Raw genomic sequence first — 20925 nt, 5'->3', positions numbered from 1 at the left:
TTCACTCACGACCCCAGCGTCCAACAACACTACACTCTCTGATTTCGCCTGCATACTGAGCTGCACGTCATCAGGGGGTCAAACAACACAGAAACTGGGTAGTAGTTGACAAGAAGCCTTCAGCGTTGCACAATGAGTCACGTTTTTGCGATTTGAAATGATACGATACATCGAGTGCACCAGTTGCCTAATGAAGCTTTTACCCAGTTCTGTCTGCTGTCCGTATGTGTGAATTTGAGACGGGGGGGGGGGGGGGGGAGGGGGAGGGAGGGGGGGTTCAGGCCAGAGCAGGTCCTGTGATATTTTGGGGCTGTTTTTCGTCCCACGACATGGGCTCGCTCATTCACGTTACTGTCTACATAAATGATCTGGCGAACAGGTAGGCAGCGATCTCCGTTATGCAGTGGTGTATGGGGTAGTGTCGAAGTGGACTGACTATACCAAGGTACAGGATGAACCAGGTTGATTATTTCAACATTCTTGGTGACCAAGTGTTGTTTCTCGTCCACACCTCCATGATGAGTAAACTGTGTCAACACTATCACATCTCGATTGGCCTGATAAATCACCGAGCCTTAATCCCATACGTGATGCCTGAGACTATTTGCTATTTGGGGCATTGGCTGAAACTTAGCAGTCAGTATCCCTGAAATTTGTTTTCGGAGTTTTTCGCCGTGGAATGCCTGAACAAAATATTTTCAGTTTACAGGCTATGTCACTTCGAATAAAGCACGCAATCGTTCGACGATCGTCGTCAAGAGTAAGGAACCACTGACTGGCGGAGACAGTACGGTGTTACATACGTTTCAGGTGCAACTCACACAGGGACACTGGCCGTTCCTTCCACACTTTCAGGCAACAGCCTGTCGCACACTTGCTGCAGAGGCACCGACTGAGAACAACTGTTCTGGTCCGTCTCCAAGGTGCGAGGTACGTCACGCCCAGTTAAAGGCGACATATATCTTCCGAGTGGCCTTTGCGTATGCTGTCCCCTAAGAATAATGCAGCATCTATGTAGGTCAAGCTATTAGCACTATTAATGAGTGTTGTGCTGAGAACACATGACAAATTAAATCGAGCTTGACGAGACCGCCGTTGTTGAACATTGCCTGGAAATCGAACAGAGAATACTATCTGAAAAGACGAGAGTGTTGGCTCGTACCTCATATTATTGTGATTACGTTGTAAAGCAGGCGAGTGAGAATAAAATAAACTGCAAAAATTTTAATGAAACCAAAGATACAAAACAGGCATTCGCTCCACGGCAAGTGTTCATCTTCAGGAGCGTGATAGGACCACTACTATTTACCATCTACATAAATGATCTGGCGGACAGGGCGAGCGGCAACGTGCGGTTGTTTGCTGATGATGCTGTGGTGTATGGGGAGGTGTCGAAATGGACTGACTGTAGGAGGATACAAGATGGCTTAGACGAAATTTTCAGTTGGTGTGATGAACTGTAGGTAGCTCTACATGTAGAAAACTGTAAATTAATGCGGATGAACAGGAAAAAGAAAATGTTCGAATAGAACATTAGTGGCGTCCTTGCTTGACACGGTCACGTCGTTCAAAATAAAATAATTAATATAAATAATATTCACGTTTAGTGTAACCTCAAAACAGAAAAATTCCTAAACCTCTCAACAGTAAAAATTATAATTATGTCGTTCAGAATCAGTGTAACGTCCCAACAAAAAAAATAAATTCAGTAACCTGGTAATAATACAATGTAGCTAACCTCTCAATTAAATTGTCGCTCACTTATGACTTTTCAATAATTCACTGTGAATTTAACCTGGTAAATTTTGGACGACAGCAGTGCTGCGTCATGGCCCTGAAAGATCATTCTGAACAAAAAAAGGAAAAATTCTTACCTCAATGAAGTCGCCGGATAACGCATATATATCTGCTCTTAAAATAAATTTTTCTGGCACAGCCCTGTGCAATGCTGGCCGATAGATCTGTCATTTATGAAAGGAAGCAACAGATTTTTTTTTTTTTTTGCAACAATCGGGATGATCATGGATGGGAGAAATTAGTAAATTCTTTAAATTGAAATGAATGTTTGTAAATATTACTTTATATGAGAAAGATTATTATTAGCACTTTTTTAAAACATTTACATGAGAATTGAGATAACATTACTACATATGCGCGAGGCTGCTTTTTACCTTATACAATAATACTCAGGCTCCGACATCGCTGCACCACGACAGGGCCAGCCAACACGATACACTATACCAGACCAGAACAGACTCCAGACTAGCAACAACTTGCTGCTACAGCTACACAGTTCCTACTGCAGTCAACACTGCTCTCTGGTCTGAGATTCTCTTATACCTTGCATATCGCAGGCAGCGCATGAGCAGTACATCGAAATTACATCTGCTCGGACCTCTTACAACGTTGCAAAGCGTTGTGAAATGGAGAGAGGATGTGAGGATTGTGGTAGGGAAGAAGAATGGTCTACTCCGGTTTATTGGAGAAATTTTGGGATTGTGTGGTTCATGTGTGAAGGAGACCGTATATAGGACGCTAGGGCGGCCTGTTTTTGGATACTGCTCAAGTGTTTGAGATCCGCACCAAGTCTGATTAAAGGAAGGTATCGAACCAATTCTGAGGCTGGCTGCTAGCTTTGTCACCGATAGGTTCGAACAGTACGCACGTGACAAGTAGTGGCACAGGGTACCCTCCGCCACGCACCGTACGGCGACTTGCGGAGTACGTGCGTGGATTTAGATGTACACGAGGCGGGACTTGGATGTCGAGCGAGGTGGCAGTGACAGCTCCAAAAGTGGCGCCGGGGCTGTGCGCCACCTCACGTCACTGCTCCAGCGGCGGGCCGCAGCTGCTGTGAGTTGCCCAGCTCGCCTTCCTGCGCAAAACGTCACTTCGGCCCCCACTGGAAGGTTCCAGACGTCGCTGTCCCACTTGCACTACTGGCCATTAAAATTGCTACACCAAGAAGAAATGCAGATGATAAACGGGTATTCATTGGACAAATATGTTATACTAGGACTGACATGTGACTACATTTTCAGGCAGTTTGGGTCCATAGATCCTGAGTAATCAGTACCCAGGACAACCACCTCTGGCCGTAATAACGGCCTTCATACGCCTGCGCACTGAGTCAAACAGGGCTTGGATGGCGTGTACAGGTACAGCTGCCCATGCAGCTTCAACACGATACCACAGTTCATCAAGAATAGTGACGAGCCAGTTGCTCGGCCATCATTGACCAGACTTTTCAATTGGTGAGAGATCTGGAGAATGTGCTGGCCAGGGCAGGACCTCCAACATGCGGTCGTGCATTATCCTGCTGAAATGTAGGGTTTCGCAGGGATCGAATGAAGGGTAGAGCCACGGGTCGTAACACATCTGAAATGTAACGTCCACTGTTCAAAGTGCCGTCAATGCGAACAAGAGGTGACCGAGACGTGTAACCAATCGCACTCCATACCGCCACGCCGGGTAATACGCCAGTATGGCGATGACGAATACACGCTTCCAACGCGCGTTCACCGCGATGTCGCCAAACACGGATGCGACCATCATGGTGCTGTAAACAGAACCTGGATTCAGCCGAAAAAATGACGTTTTGCCATTAGTGCACCCAGGTTCGTCACTGACTATACCATGGCAGGCGCTCCTGTCTGTGATGCAGCGTGAAGGGTAACCACAGCCACGGTGTCCGAGCTGATAGTCCATGCTGCTGCAAACTTCGTCGAACTGTTCGTGCAGATGGTTGTTGTCTTGCAAACGTCCCCATCTGTTGACTCAGGGATCGACACGTGGCTGCACGATCCGTTACAGCCATGCAGATAAGATGCCTGTCATCTCGACTGCTAGTGATACGAGGCCGTTGGGATCCAGCACGGCGTTCCGTATTACCCTCCTGAACCCACCGATTCCATATTCTGCTAACAGTCATTGGATTTCGACCAACGCGAGCAACAATGTCGCAATACTGTAAACCGCAATCGCGATAGCCTACAATCCGACCTTTATCAAAGTCGGAAACGTGATGGTACGCATTTCTCTTCCTTACACGAGGCATCAAAACAACGTTTCACCAGGCAGCACCGGTCAACTGCTGTTTGTGTATGAGAAATCGGTTGCAAACTTTCCTCATTTCAGCGCGTTGTAGGTGTCGCCACAGTCGCTAACCTTGTGTGAATGCCTTCAAAAGCTAATCACGTGCATATCATAGCATCTTCTTGCTGTCGGTTAAATTTCGCGTCTGTAGCGCGTCATCTTCGTGGTGTAGCAGTTTTAATGGCCAGTAGTGTATTTTGTCGTCCAGTGTGCTAAACTTTTGTAGCCTCGTATGTGAATGAAACAACGAGACCACCGACTGTGTTGCAGACTACGTGGCGTCCCGGGTGAGCGTCGATCCGGTGGACGTGACTGGCTGTCAGCTGACCATCGACGCATTCCTGCGTGCCGGCTCCTACGCGTTCAGCGTCCGCGCCAACCTCGCCGGCACCTCCTCTGTCGCTACAACGGAGGTGAGTTCCAGAGACAGCCGCTTGCCCTGCCACGAGACCCAGAGCCGAGCGCTCCCTTCGCTACACTGACACACCTCCAGAGTATTGACTCGTATTATCCACAGGCTCACCCCTAGGAGCACGGACAATACGGGGTCTTTATAAAATAGTTACGCAAAAGTAACCTTTAATTATGAAAGGGGTAAATAACTTACAGAAATGTTTGGTACAGCACTGAATGCAGTATATCTTCAAAGTTCTATTGCCGCGTAAACTGTTAGTTTCCGACATTCCCGCAAGGTGACCTGCGCAAACGAGTTATTCCAACAGTCATCGCGCAGTGTCGTTTACGGTTTCACGAAACCAAATCTGCTGCTACAGTTCAGAGACAATTGGGGACCAAATATCACCTCAAAGACAAACTGTGAATTGGTACAGTCGATCCACCGAAACTGGCTGCGTGTCACGTAGGACACCAGGTCACGGTCGGCCAGCAGTCTCTCAGGCAGCAATTGAACAAGTTCGACGTTTCTGTAATACCTTCCACACCGTAATACTAAAATTTCAAAGTGGTGCAAAGATTGGCAACTTCCAGAATGAGATTTTCATTCTGCAGCGGAGTGTGCGCTGATATGAAACTTCCTGGCAGATTAAAACTGTGTGCCGGACCGAGACTCGAACTCGGGACCTTTGCCTTTCGCGGGCAAGTGCTCTGCCATCTGAGCTACCCAAGCAAGTTACCTGCAAGTTTCGCAGGAGAGCTTCTGTGAAGTTTCGGGGTACTGACGGAAGTAAAGCTGTGAGGACGGGGCGTGAGTCGTGCTTGAGTAGCTCAGATGGTAGAGCACTTGCCCTAGAATGACAAACGTCCCTAGTTCGATTCGCGGTCCGGCACACAGTTTTAATCTGCCAGGAAATCTCATTGGCAACTTGCTTTAAATGTTCATAAATGTAAAACTGTGCATGTTACGAAACGAAAAAAAAGTAATACCCCACTACTATGATATTAATGGGACACAATTGGAATCGACCAACTCCGACAAATACCTGCATGTAACTGCAGGGATATGAAAGGAAATGATCGTATAGGCTCAGCTGCGGGTAAAGCAGGTAGTAGACATCTGTTTCTGGTAGAATACTGGGCCAGTGCAATCAGTCTATAAAGGAGATTGCTTGCAAATCACTTGTGCAACCCATTTTAGAATTTGCTCAAGTGTGTGGGACCCGTACCAAATAGGATTAAAAGGGGATATTGAACGTGTACAGAGAAGAGCAGCACGAATGATCACAGGTTTATTTGACCCGTGGGAGGGTGTTACAGTGATGCTGTAGAAACTGAACTGCCAGACACTTGAAGATAGACGTAAACTAACCCAAGGAAGTCTATTAACAAAGTTTCAAGGACCAGTTTTAAGTGATGACTCTGTGAATGTACCATAACCCCCTACGTATCGACGCATACGGATCGTGAGGACAAGATTAGAATAATTACAGCACGCACAGACGCATTCGAACAATCATTCTTCCCGCGCTCCATAATTAAATAAAACGGGAAGAAACGCTCTGCCATGCGTCTTGCGGTGGTTTGCAAAGTATGGATGTAGATGCAGATGAATATTAGACACAATTCTAAGCTGGCACATCTCGTTGATTTACCTCGACTGTGAATGCATGTCTGCCGAACTTGTTCTGTTTGTGCATCAGAGACTACTGGCCGATCCCAGCTCAGCGTCCTACGCGATACACAGCCAATTTCGGTGAAACGATTTCACCAATCAAAGCAGTTTCTCTTTGAGTTGGTGGCTTGCTATATTTAGTCCTTAATTGTCTCTGATCTGTAGTAGCGGATTTGAATTCATGAAACCACACAAAAAAACACTGCGCACCCTCTGCACCGTCGTATGACTCCACGATGACTGTTAGAATAATTCATTCGGGCACACCACGTACAGAGAACATTGGAAAGTAATATTATTAGGCGGGAATAAAACCTGATGATATACTCAGTTCAGTGCGGTATCAAATTTCTGCAACTTATTTACCCCTTTCATAATCAAAGGTTACTTCTGCATACGTAATTCATGAACATCCTGTATTTCGAAGGTTGTTCAGGATTATTATTTGAGTGTTTTGGTAGAAGCGACTCATCGTCTCCTACGACATACCAACAGCGTTTCATTTGATTTCACCCCCCCCCCCCTTCCCCCTCCTCCCCCCGCCTCCATTTATATTTGCATTTCACTGAAAATATTTGCACATCAGTTCAAATGTCGACAGAATGCATTGTGTGCCTTGTTCGGAATCACATTTGTTCCGTCCTTTCACAGTAGCTGCTGTTGATGATGATGATGATGATGTTTGGCTTGTGGGGACCTCAACTGCGCGGTCATCAGTGCCCGTACGAAGTCCCAGTTTTTACACAGTCCATTTTTTTTACTCAGTCCAATCTAGCCACTGTCACGAATGATGATGATAATGATGAGGACAACACAAACATCCAGTACCCGAGCAGAGAAAATCCCCAACCCAACCGGTAGTTTAACCCGGGACCCGTTGATCCAGAGACAGGTAGCTGCAGTTGACAACAGTTGCTGTGTAAGTCGTCACACACGATACGTACCCGTAATCAACGCTAATTTCCTGGGAAGAAGTTAAGTGGTACTCTGAGTGACCTGTTGGCAATATCTAATGTTTACAAATTATTGTTGTAAGAAAGTGTAACGTTCTTTTAAGTAGTACCCTAAAGTAGGTAACTAATTCAGATTTATATATAATACGTAGAATTCAAGGTAAAAGAGGTAGCTTCTAGATGAAGCTGCTTGTTTAAAGCAGGTTTCAAATCAGCATCAGAATGTCACTGTCATATTTCTCCTCCTTCCGATCCTTACTTTTTCTGTCTGTAGCGAGGTGTCTTCCTTTCACGAACCAGATCTCCACACAAATAAAGCGTCTGATAGAACAGCTGTGAAGGAGATTCCACTGATTTGATAAACATCAAGTTGGCAACACTCTTTAGGTGCAGTGATGCTCTTAATGAGGTTAAAACTAGGTTCATCTGTGAAAATACCCTCCCATATTCACTGCTGGATATCGGTATGCAATTAATTGTGTTTATGAGAGGCAGTAGGAAGCTGGACATTTCTTCTAGGATGTGTCAAGAACCCCTGGTTGCTTTTCTTTCAGGAAGTCTGTGTCCGTGAAATAAGTTTTTTTTCATTGCTTCCTCACCAAAAGTTATTGCAGCATTGTCAAATCAGTAATAAAGCTCTAGTACTTTAGTGCGTAAAGAAATAAGCTATTGAAACTTCCTGGCAAATTGCAACTGTCTGCCGGTCCGAGACTCGAACTCGGGACCTTTGCCTTTCACGGACAAGTGCTCTACTGACTGAGCTACCCAAGCACGACTCACAATTCCCCCTTCACAGCTTCAATTCTGCCAGTATCTCGTCTCCCGCCTTTAAAACTTGACAGAAGCTCATCTGCGGACCTTACAGAACTAGCACTTCTGGAAGAATAGCCTCTTCATTACTTAAAAGTCTACCGTCCATTCGGTTGCATAACTTTAATAGAACTTGATGTTTTCGCTGGGTATCAGAACTACTGCGTAATCTTACGATTCACTTCCACTCAAATACAATTCCACACTTCGCCTCAATTTTTCCAACACTGAATGCGAAAGTGAACAAACGACGTTGCTGCATAACAATAAAATCAACGTCTTCTCAAAATGTATTTTGAAATCTGACCGCATAAGGCTACAATTTATTTCTGTAGCTCTTAACAGTCACATGTGAACAGACTTCAACAATCCTGTAAAGGTCGCTATTCCAGTCACTTTTGGAGAAGGCTATAAGAATGGCCGTCATGGCACCTGAAACGAATACCAACATACCATTTAAATAGGCCCCAGATATAGACAAAATCTATTGTCATTAGCTGCTTTTGATAATAATGTCACTGATGTGTGATTTTTTTGCCTTTTAGTATAAATAAAATGTAACTTCTTTCCTCTCGGAGAATTCAAAAAGTTGAAGGAGGCGCATCCCCGAGCGTACCCCCAGAAACTCAGCGCTGCCTACAGCCGCTGAGGATGCCACCAAGCAGGCGGTGTCCAGAACAGAGTTGTGCTCAGTCGGCACACAGATGCCGCATACCAAATGGTTTAATGCGGGCGCTTCTTGAAAGCATATAAGGCGTGTGACGCAGCCGTAATGCTTGCCCAGGCTAGTCTCTGTCTCAGAGAAAGACGGTCACATAAAATTAATTTCATAGTTCCGACCACAGATTCAGACTGCCTACAACATTTCGACCTCATTCTCAGACAGGAACAATAATTAATTAAGAAGTTATAAAAGTTAATTGGTGAATATGGGCATGCAGACTTTGTCAGCGAATGTCGATGATTAAGTTTTCTCAGCTTACGAGCAGAGTCAAGGCGCCGTTGTATGGCCTGAAGATGACGAGTAGGAAACTTGTCGAAACGTTGCCGCAGAACGACGCCTTGACTCCGCCGATAACCCGAGAAGACTTCATCGCTGATTAATGAATTTATGCAGTCACATTATTTTTCCTCGGCAAACGGATACTACCGATGGACTGCCTACTTGGAGGACCATCGGATGAAGGGGACGAAATAATTTCCACATTCGTCATCTGTTTACTATACCAATTGCTCATGATGGCGAAATTCTTTAAAAGTTCCTGGCCGTTACATTTGAAAATAAGTTGAGGCCGTGCGGTTGCAGACACATACCAGTTCCTCCTTTGTTCGACGTACTGGCTAGCAAACGTGTGCTCCGACCTGGGAGTCGAAAGACCGAGCTACTCCCATTCGGTTGCTGATCTTGGACGAGTATACATCGCAGACAGCAGCAGTGCGACAGTTGCCTCCATTTTGGTATCCGAGCCTTGCCTTCCACCAGCCTGGGAAGAGCCTTGGGTTAAGACTGTCCGGTTTGGTCAACATGTTCGTCGTTAGGAAATGCACGGCAACTACATTAGTTGCTTTCGTGCGATCACGTTGATTTTCACAGCGACGATCCGGCATTGCGACTTGACGTTCGCACTGCGGTAAGTTCTGGCGTTCGGTCCCGTGTGTGCACGTAATACGCAACTCGGGCCAATAACCGTTTTTTTTTTTTTTTATTCGATTAAATTAGACATTCCTCGCTCTCTCTAGCGGACCCACTTGACCTATTCGCATTTTTTTTCCTCACCGCATAGTGCCACTGTGCTAGCCGACGATGGCGCCAACGTCTTTCTGCATCAGTGTCGTTCACCTCAACCACCTACTGATTCCCGCAGATTGCATCCCTCATGGGGCCAAACAGATGGAAGTGGGAAGGTGCGAGATCCGAATTGTAGGGTGGATGAGGAAGAACAGTCCAACGACGTTCTGTGGGTTCCTCAGGTTCACAGATTTGTGTTAGGCCTTGCGTTGTTCTGGAGAAGAAGTTCGTTTGCATTTTTGTGGTGATGAAAACTCTGAAGTCGTTTCTTCAATTTCCTGAAGGTAGCACAACATACTTCGGAGTTGACCCTTGCACCATGAGCGAGGACATCAAACTGAGTAACCTCTTCAGAGTCCCACAAGACCGTCGCCATAACTGTACCGGCCGAGGGTGCGATTTTGAACTTTTTCTTGGGAGGAGACCTGATGTGGCACCACTCCGCGGAACGCCGTTTTGTTTCCGGTTCGAAGTGATGAACCCACGATTCATCGCCTCTGACGGTGTTCGACAAAGACTTGTCACGATCAGCCTTGTAAGGCGCATGCCGTTCCGCACAGGCGGTCCTCCGTTGCTCTCCACGGTCTCCTGTTAGGCGGCGAGCAGCCCGGCGGACACACAGCCTGACTGTCATCTGTCCACCACCCTGAGTGAGAGTGTACGCACGTTCCAGCGCTGCCGAAGTAACAGCTGTGTGCGGCCGACCGGCAAGCGGGAGATCGGACACGATTGCGCGACCCTGTAACGACGATAACAGACGCCTGGCCCAACGGCTCAACGTGCTTTTTGTTGTGGGTTGGCAGGAGAGCCAACACCGTGTTATTAGAGGAAGCCGAAAGGCACGCGTTTAGGCTCACGCAGGCTGGCGTGAGGTCTGGAACAGGACAAGGAAATTATAATTTAGAAAAACGGACGTAGCTGGTGGAATACTTAACTTTAATCCATAAATGGTGAACGTCGCTCTTGGCGGTACATTATTCATAATATCAATAGTAACTGGTAATGGCGCCTTGCTAGGTCGTAGCAAATGACGTAGCTGAAGGCTATGCTAACTATCGTCTCGGCAAATGAGAGCGTATTTTGTCAGTGAACCATAGCTAGCAAAGTCGGTTGTTCAACTAGGGCGAGTGCTAGGAAGTCTCTCTAGACCTGCCGTGTGGCGGCGCTCGGTCTGCAATCACTGATAGTGGCGATACGCGGGTCCGACGTATACTAAAGGACCGCGGCCGATTTAAAGGCTACCACCTAGCAAGTGTGGTGTCTGGCGGTGACACCACATTTTTGTTCACTGCCAGTCTCCGTAGACATTCTGCAAGCGCCTATGAATATCTACGATGTTTTGGTTTCCCCGCCAAAAGAAACTCAATGACAGCTCTGTGCTTGGAACTCACCTCCTTCACAGACGCCATTTTGAAGGCTGCGTGTAGCGTCTACGCATGTCGGAACTTCATCAAAGTATAGGAGCTGAAGCGGGAACATTCCACGTTCTTCCACAAAAAATTCCTCACTTTTTCAATCGATATTGGTCCAGAAAAAAAATGTGTTGCATTACTCATTCAACACCCCTCGTAACTCTGCCATCCCTGTACGTATGTTCCGTTGTGGGATTCGTTGTTGGCAATAGTGATTCATTCAGAAGAAACTGGAATACTCATTTAACGGACAGTAGAGTTTAAAGCGATCTCCAACTTGGATAACACTTTTCCAGCATTGTACAGAAAAGTGTGCGCTAATCAGTAGGTTTCATCTACATTAACCTTCCAGAGGGACTGAAGAATTGCGTGATTAATACCGAGTTTTGAAATCTACGTTGAATGATTTCCTTGTGCCACACTCCTACTTTCTACATGAATTCAACGCAGTAAATGAGAAACCGGCCGCTGTGGACGAGCGATTTTAGGCGCTTCAGTCCGGAACCGAGCTGCTGCTACGGTCGCAGGGTCGAATCTTGCCTCGGGCATGGAAGTGTGTAATGTGCTTAGGTTAGTTAGGTTTAAGTAGTTCTGAGTCTAGGGGACTGATGTTGAGTCGCATAGTGCTTAGAGCCATTTGAACCATTTGAATAACTGAGAATTTTTCTCTGGAATGTGTTAATTATTCGCATATTCTTCCACTTTCTTTTTGTTTTATTAATCCTTCAGTTGTTTCCTTCACAAATTTGGTAACAATGACCTTGTAAACGATATGCTGACTCGTTGCATGACAAAGTAGCATTTGCTCGCACTGTATCGCAGACCTCGATAAATAGTGTAAAAACTTTGCTGACTGGTTAAATGTGTGTATTTAGTGGGGTGAAGAGCAACTAAGGCCATCAGTCCCTAAGCTTACACACTACTTAACCTAAATTATCCCAAGGACAAACACACACTCCCATGCCCGAGGGAGGACTCGAACCTCCGCCGGGACCAGCTGCACAGCCCATGACTGCAGCGCCTCAGACCGCGCGGCTAATCCCGCGCGGCTCAACGAAAGCGGTTTAACTTCTCTCACCTGATGATGGCTGCCAGTGGCCCGCGGAAATACTGTGCGCAGACGACAGTTTGATCCGGCTGAAGACCCGACAAGCATTTGCTCGGTGGGGTCCTGCTGTGGCACCCCCGGACCATCACCCCTGACCGTCGGCAGACCGCCGCTGCCCTGACACCTCCTCGCTGGTCGTCGGTGCTCAGTTCGAAGCGGGGCTCACGACTGAACACAACTCTGCTCCATTCAGTGAGATTCCAGGCACCGATGGCCAGTCTGGTAAGGCTCGTGCACTTTGGCGTGTGAAAGCAACAGAGCACATTATCGTGTAGCAACAACGCGTTGTGGAGTTTTGTTGGTCACTTTTCTTAAACTTCGAGCGAAAGGTGTCCCAGCTGATGTCAACAAATACTAGCTGCCTGAGGAGTAGTTCACAGTGCACAGCTTCCTTTCTGGGCCACCAGATGCAAAGTACTACGCTCACACTGCTCTCGTCTCGAGTGTACGTCTTTCGTTAGGATTCATCCACCAATTTCTTCTTAAGAAGTTAATATGAGGTATTATAACTTATCATAAGTAGCAGTGTTGCCTAGGAATGCTCAACAAGTCAGTTGACGACGTCCGAGCAAAAATGAAGAAGTAGTCACCCCTTTGATTTTGGTAGCTCTGAATCAGAGCATTCAGTACTCCTACACCCGACTTCTGAATCTTAACTATTGGATGCAAATGTCCCAGGACAGTTCAGTGGTTACAGTTCGTCACATATCTCAGTTATTGAGACTTCCCGATGGTGAAAAGTCATTCGTGCCAGAACGATCTTTCTTGAAATAATAAAATCCTTCTCTGACATGTTTTTCCAAAAAAAAAATACTCGCCCTGAGACTTCCCGAAGGTGAAAAGTCATTCGTGCCAGAACGATCTTTCTTGAAACAATAAAATCCTTCTCCGACATGTTTTTCCCAAAAAAAATACTCGCCCCACACACAGTACACAGGTTTCTTGATTCCTCCGGTGCCTTCACCGCTCTTTAAGACCCAAAGCGAACAATATGTCACAGATTTTGGACTTTTTCCCACATACGACTGTATTTTATAGTGCTTAAACAATGTTTATAAGTTTCAAGTATGCAAAATCTAATATGTAACGCAAACGGAAATACTAGCACCTCAGGTAATGAAATGGTAATTGGTAAACACACTTATAACGCTACGCCGCCTGCACCACGTTGGACGGCTTCTGACGCCAGACAGCCGTTGCTGTATGGCTGGCAGCTGGTAGCTGGTAGCCACTGTCGGGCGAGGAAAGTCTCGAACATAAATTTTTCTGATGTTGATGCAGCCATGAGCTGTTGTGCAGCATTGTTTTGCTATTCCTGGTGGGTTAGACAGTGAAGCGAATTATTTTTGAGATTCCATTAGACCCATACCATTAGCAGACAGCTGCAATGCGAAACTTCCTGGCAGATTCGACACTCGCACTCGAGACCTTTGCCTTTCGCAGGCAAGCGCTCTACCAACTGAGGTACCCAAGCACGACCCACGACCCGTCCTCACAGTTTTACTTCTGCCAGTACCTCATCACCTACCATACGAACTTGACAGGAGCTGTCCCGGAAGGTGGGAGATGAGGTACGGCGGAAGTAAAGCTGTGAGGACGAGTCTCGTGTGTCTTGCTTGAGATCTCAGTTGGTAGAGCGCTTTCCCACGAAATGCAAAGCTCCCGAGTTCGAGACTCGGCCCGGAACATAATCTGCCAGGAACTTTCATGTTAGTGCACACTCGGCTGCAGGGTGAAAATTTCATCCTGGACCTGAAACGTGGTTTAAAATGTAAAAGCATCAGAGCACTTGAACTCGCGACTTCGTGTATATTGTACGACGTTTACTGTTATTCCATGAGCTGATTGAGCAATGTAACAGCTTTAGAAGATACCTCCGCATTCTAGATTGATGCCAGATCGTGCATATAGCCAGATGTAGAATTCTGGGGGCGGCCGGTTTCATTGCCCGCCCTAAGTGGATGACTTGGGATTAGTCACTGTGGTGGTGGTTGGCGGTCAGGTTTTATGTCTAAGATTTTAAGAAGTGTAACAATGAGAAGCTTGGTTTCAGACGTCAACAGCACAACGCACTACAATGGACTCCAGGACAGAAGTAGGTAAACGGTGATCACCAGGTACCGTCATGGACAGTCTCACCATTACAGTGCCTTTGCGTACAGTAAAACTACCACTCACTAGCCACTTGCAGCATTCAGTTTACTGCCATCCCAGGGAACCTTCCCATTTGGAGGCTCTCACTAACAAGGGGAGGCCGCGAATTGTGAAATTCAGATTCGATTCATACTGCGCATAATAAAAGCCCATGGCCAGAGGTGTAATGTGGCAAAGCACCAAGATGCACTTCTCAGCCGTTGTCGAGAAAACCGACAGTTACAAGAAACCGTTGCGGTGAAATACTCTGTACGATTTATAATTTTCTATAGCGTCGTGGCGCAGCGGTAAGCGCTCGGGTTCGTAATCCGAAGGTCGCCGGATCGAATCTCGCGCCATACAACCTTTTTTTTTTAGTATTTGTTTTTTATAATTCAAGTATATATATATATATATATATATATATATATATATATATATATATAATTCCCGGCAATCAGTTGCAACAATTATGCATATAATAAGTTGTTGAAAGTCGTTTGTCGTGGAAAAACTGGCGACTTCGAACATCATTATGTTTTCCGCAAACAAAGTTGTATTTCACAACTGTTATTAATTGTCTTCACAATGTTAACCGCGTATAGTTAACGGAAGACGCAGAAACGATATTCCGAAACGAATAGGTATAGCGTAAGTCAAACGTTCGAATTAGAATAGAGACCCCACGAACACAAATTCGCTGTGGCAGGTATGAAATATAAACTCCGTTACTCGCTCGTTACACTTGAAGGACAGATGTTGAATGGGCCGAAACGAGCCGCCGCATAACAGCGTAGTTGCCTGCTATCTTCGAAAAAAGGTAGATGCGGTCCCTAGCGCAACTTATAACATCGTCCAAAATCAGTGCGGACGGGAGAGCTTTGGTACACCCTGTTAAAAAAACGGAAAAATGGAGGCGGTACAATTGGAGAGCGATCCGCCTTCACCAACATGCATAATTACAAAAAAACTGATAATAAAAAAAAATTGCATGGCGCGAGATTCGATCCGGCGACCTTTGGATTACGAACCCGAGCGCTTACCGCTGCGTCACGACGCTGGAGAACATCATTAATCGTAGAGAGTATTTCACCGCAATGGTTTCTTTTAACTGTCGATTTTCTCGACAACGGCTGAGAAGTGCATCTTGGTGCTTTGCCACATTACACCTCTGGCCATGAGCTTTTATTATGCCCAGTATGAATCGAATCTGAATTTCACAATTGGCGGCCTCCCCTTGTAAGACTCCACTCGTGCACTCAGTGGCCTGCCTACACAGTTTCGCCATACTATGCGCGCCACTGTTCAGATCCGAGACTTGGAAGCAGCTCGCGATAATCGACGGTGTGTTGCACAGTGGAGTATAGATTTAAACGCAGATGCAGGAAGTGCACAAGCGTGTCGAACACAAACGACACGAGGTGTGAAAATGTGCCTTGTTGTGACAGATGGCGCTGGCAGTGTCGACGACCATCTCGTGCGACGACTCGACGTCTCCCATCTTCCCGATCGCGCTGTTGGTGACTTCTCAGCCCGAGAATCAGACGGGACCGACCAACATCCTGGCCCCCACGGAGCTGGGTGTCGGCGCGCAATGCAGCTTCAGTCACAGCGTCGACCCTGCGGAGTACAGCGGTAAGTTCTCGCTGAGACATTTACAGGCGTCTGTCGATTGTAACCACATAAATTTTGTGTGGGATCGGATCAATCCGTAGGCAGTACCGCGTGTAACGTAGTCATAACTCTTCTGTGTTCTACAATGCACTCCCTAACTTGCAGTTCGTGTATTACGCAGCACAGTTATTACGTTGTAGTAAATATCTCACACTTTAAACAACGTTAAAATATACAGGGTGAGTCACGTAACGTTACCGCTGGATATATTTCGTAAACCACATCAAGTACTGACGAATCGATTCTACAGACCGAACGTGAGGAGATGGGCTAGTGTAATTGGTTAATACAAACCATAAAAAAATGCACGGGAGTATGTTTTTTTAACACAAACCTACGTTTTTTTAAATGGAACCCCGTTAGTTTTGTTAGCACATCTGAACACATAAACAAATACGTAATCAGTGCCGTTTGTTGCATTGTAAAATGTTAATTACATCCGGAGATATTGTAACCTAAAGTTGACGCTTGAGTACCACTCCTCCGCTGTTCGCTCGTGTGTTTCGGAGAGCACCGAATTACGTAGGGATCCAAAGGGAACGGTGATGGACCTTAGGTACAGAAGAGACTGGAACAGCACATTACGTGCACGTGCTAACACCTTTTTATTGGTCTTTTTCACTGACGCACATGTACATTACCATGAGGGGTGAGGTACACGTACACACGTGGTTTCCGTTTCCAATTACGGAGTGGAATAGAGTGTGTCCCGACATGTTAGGCCAATAGATGTTCAATGTGGTGGCCATCATTTGCTGCACACAATTGCAATCTCTGGCGTAATGAATGTCGTACACGCCGCAGTACATCTGGTGTAATGTCGCCGCAGGCTGCCACAATACGTTGTTTCATATCCTCTGGGGTTGTAGGCACATCACGGTACACATTCTCCTCTAACGTACCCCACAGAAAGAAGTCCAGAGGTGTAAGATCAGGAGAACGGGCTGGCCAATTTATGCCTCCTCCACGTCCTATGAAACGCCCGTCGAACATCCTGTCAAGGGTGAGCCTAGTGTTAATTGCGGAATGTGCAGGTGCACCGTCATGCTGATACCACATACGTCGACGCGTTTCCAGTGGGACACACTCTATTCCACTTCGTGATTGAAAACGGAAACCACGTGTGTACGTGTACCTCACCCCTCATGGTAATGTAAATGTGCGTCAGTGAAAAAGACCAATAAAAAGGTGTTAGCATGTGCACGTAATGTGCTGTTCCAGTCTCTTCTGTACCTAAGGTCCATCACCGTTCCCTTTGGATCCCTACGTAATTCGGTGCTCTCCGATACACACAATCGAACAGCGGAGGACTGGTACTCAAGCGTCAACTTTAGGTTACAATATCTCCGGATGTACTTAACATTTTACAATGCAACAAACGGCACTGGTTACGTATTTGTTTATATGTGCAGATGTGCTAACAAAACTAACGGGGTTCCATTTAAAAAAACGTAGGTTTGTGTTAAAAAACATACTCCCGTGCATTTTCTTATGGTTTGTATTAACCAATTACACTAGCCCCTCTCCTGACGTTCTGTCTGTGGAATCGATTCGTCAGTATTTGATGTGATTTACGAAATATATCCAGCGGTAATGTAGGTGACTCACCCTGTATAGTAAGAGCAAATGCGTTATATTTGCAGGTGTATAGTATTTATCCTGTAAAGTTGGCCTCAACGTCAGGGCTGGTTCCTTTGTTACTGTATAACCTACTGAAAAGATTTTGCCTCGGGTCGTTTAAATGACAAGTCGCTGGACCTTGCTTTTAACCATTTTCTTCTTTTATTTGCATGTTGTTCAAACACAATTTGCCATCTCATATTTGACACTTTTTCAGATATACAGTGTGCTGCTTGCACGAGCCATACAATGAACATAATCGATCAGAAAATAACATGTGCAAAACTCAATAGCTGCCAGACGCACTCTGTCGCTACCCGGTCCAATTCTGGCCCTCTCTCACGCTACTCTGGCGCACTTTGTGCCAAATTTACGTTACATGTCGAGATTCCAGCTTCCAGTACCTTCTAGAGCAGAGGATACAATCCAAATTAGCATTAAAGTGACTGTCTTACTCGAAGTTGTTTTCCAGATTTAATTATATATTGTTTTCTGAAAATAGTTACTTACGTGAAGATTTGTAGGGCTAACGGTTAATAACAAAGATCACAAATTTTGACAATATAATGAAAAACAGAAATTTTGTTTGTATGTAAACTGAAGCAGAACAACATTACGTTTACTGTAAATTTCTTTTAGATCATTTAAGTTGATAATTGTGATTAGTAATTTTCATAGAACAAAATCGATATTACGAAGTAGATTCATATGAATAATCTATGTTTAGAGATATCTTCAGATGAAAACTACGTAATTTGAGTAAGAAAATTTAAAAAATTTACCTAAACCTCGCCACAGTTTACGCAGAATCGAATATTTTGGTTAACGTGTGAAAGTTCCGAGGAGGCAAGATCGAGTACAATACACACATGGCCGAAAGTCGGAAAGGCATTGGATGTGATGTTAGCAGCTGGTTGCCCCTCCGTGGTCGCTAAAAATTGCAGCATCGTGTCGAGGCATGCCCTCTACGTGTTGAAGTCGTTCTGAAGAAATACCGATCCTCGCACCTTGCGCCACTGACCACAGTTGGTTCATTAGACTTACTCGGGTACCGACATCAAACCATAAATGTTCTATTAGGTAAGAACGTGAGTCTTCAGTTTCTATAGCCGGCCGCTGTGGCCGAGCGGTTCTAGGCGTTACAGTCTGGAACCGCGTGACCGCTACGGTCGCAGATTCGAATCCTGCTTCGGGCACGGATGTGTGTGATGTCCTTAGGTTAGTTAGGTTTAAGTAGTTCTATGTTCTAAGGGACTGATGACCGCAGATGTTAAGTCCCATAGTGCTCAGAGCCATTTGAATCATTTTTCAGAGTCTCTGGGCGTATTTGTTGATCGAACAGTCCACGGGTGCACTGCGGGCTCGTAGTGTCCAGTGGTCGCAATGTTTCGGCGTCAGAGATTTCGCCGTCGTCAGGTGCGCTGACGGACTGAGCTCCTGAGGGCGCGCGGCCGACTGACGTCCCCTGTGCCCCCGCGAGCCGCTCCGTCCACGGGGACTGCGGATATGAGTGAGCGCACCTGACGATGCCGCCACCTCTGGTGCCGAAATACCGCGCCCATTGGACACTGTGAACCGGCAGTACACCGGTGGACTGTTCGATCAGGTTAAGAACGTGTCATCTGGGTGGGGGAGTAGGGCCGAAGCCAACCGTGGTCGTGAATTCACTGGACTGTTCATTAAGGCACCTGCGTGCAATCAAAGAACAAAGACAGCGTTTCCATCGAGCTGCTCTAATGACAGAAAGTGGTGAGGATGGTCTGAGAGAACATCTACTTAGCGTGCAACTATCATTGGTCCCTGCGGCCAGACAATGCGACCTGACAGCTATCAAGTGAATAAACATTATGACTTGCAGGCTCCACTATCTCATGAAACATGTGTCACACTCACGCGTGTCCATCAGACCGATGCAACTGAAACGGAGAGTCTTGAAACGGCGCTACCTGCGGTGGCCATTGCTGCGCGGTCCAGTGGGTACCTCCGGCTGAGAGCTGCATCGAGGTGTCAACAAAGAACTACGACACGGATCACCGGTTGATGGAGCCCGTGCTGCGCATTTGCCTCCGTTCAGTACTGGCAGGAATGGCTTCCCAGCGCCACACACTCAGATCGGTGCTGATGTCACCCCAGTGACTCTCCCCATACGGCTCTGCGGAGGTAACATGATGACCATTTTGGAGACACTTGTGTGGAAAATGTATGCGACGAATTATGCATGTATAAACGTTGCCTCCGGTGCTATGTGTGCTACATACCTGACGGCAAACTGCTCACGTATTGTGTCTACAATCGCGCCATACACAGCATCTAGACACAGCACTAATAGTCATACACAGCGTATCTACAAATCTACATCTACGTCATTACCCTGCTATTCACAATAAAGTGCCTGGCAGAGGGTTCAATGAACCACCTTCAAGCTGTGTACCGTTCCACTCTCGAACGTCACGCGGGAAAAACGAGCACTTAAATTTTTCTGTGCGAGCCCTGATTTCTCTTATTTTATCGTGATGATCGTTTCTCCCTATGTAGGTGGGTGCCAACAGAATTTTTTCGAAATCGGAGGAGAAAACTGGTGATTGAAATTCTATGAGAAGATCTCGTCGCAACGAAAAACGCCTTTGTTTTAATGATTGTCACTGCAGTTCACGTATGATGTCTATGACTCTCCCCTATTTCGCAATAATACAAAACGAGCTGCCATTCTTTGTACTTTTTCAATGTCATCCGTCAGTCCCACCCGATGCGGACCCCACACCGCACAGCAATATCCCAGAATAGGGCGGACAAGCGTAGTGTAAGCAGTCTCTTTAGTAGACCTGTTGCACCTTCTAAGTGTTGTGCCAATGAATCGCAGTCTTTGGTTTGCTCTACCCACAATATTACAAATGGAACAAGATGTTCTATAACTCTCCGCTACTCAGTTTATCGAAGTGGATGTGTATGTGTGAAAGACGGAGAGAGAGAGAGAGAGAGAGAGAGAGAGAGAGAGAGAAAAGGAGACAGGAAGAGTTCTAGTATGCACTGCCTCATCAAAAATATCCGAGCACCCCTATCTAAAGCGGAATTGTCCACCAGATGTCACGAGAAGCGGATCCGCGACTATAAACGGAGGCGGCGAGTACTGTGCTGTCAGTAGAGAACCAGTAACAGCAGAGTGTGTACGTAGGTAGTGTTCAGTGAATTTCAAAGTCGACTAGCCATCAGTTGTCACCTGAGCAGCAGATACATCAGGAATATTTCAGCCATTCTAAAGCTCC

The 20925-nt window shown here is 46.2% G+C and overlaps 1 protein-coding gene across 1 annotated transcript in view; it reads left to right on the top strand.

Moving 5' to 3' along the window:
• LOC124711480 overlaps positions 1-20925 on the top strand; it is a 120901-nt gene that overhangs the window by 23535 nt on the left and 76441 nt on the right. Inside the window, exons 3-4 of the mRNA XM_047241588.1 lie at positions 4366-4508; positions 15817-16003. Coding sequence (XP_047097544.1) covers positions 4366-4508; positions 15817-16003 — 330 coding nt within the window. The remainder of the gene's footprint in view (positions 1-4365; positions 4509-15816; positions 16004-20925) is intronic.

Source organism: Schistocerca piceifrons, chromosome 8 (genome assembly GCF_021461385.2).
Source record: "Schistocerca piceifrons isolate TAMUIC-IGC-003096 chromosome 8, iqSchPice1.1, whole genome shotgun sequence".
Lineage (NCBI taxonomy): Eukaryota > Metazoa > Arthropoda > Insecta > Orthoptera > Acrididae > Schistocerca > Schistocerca piceifrons.
This window is presented reverse-complemented; position numbering and strand designations above follow the sequence as displayed.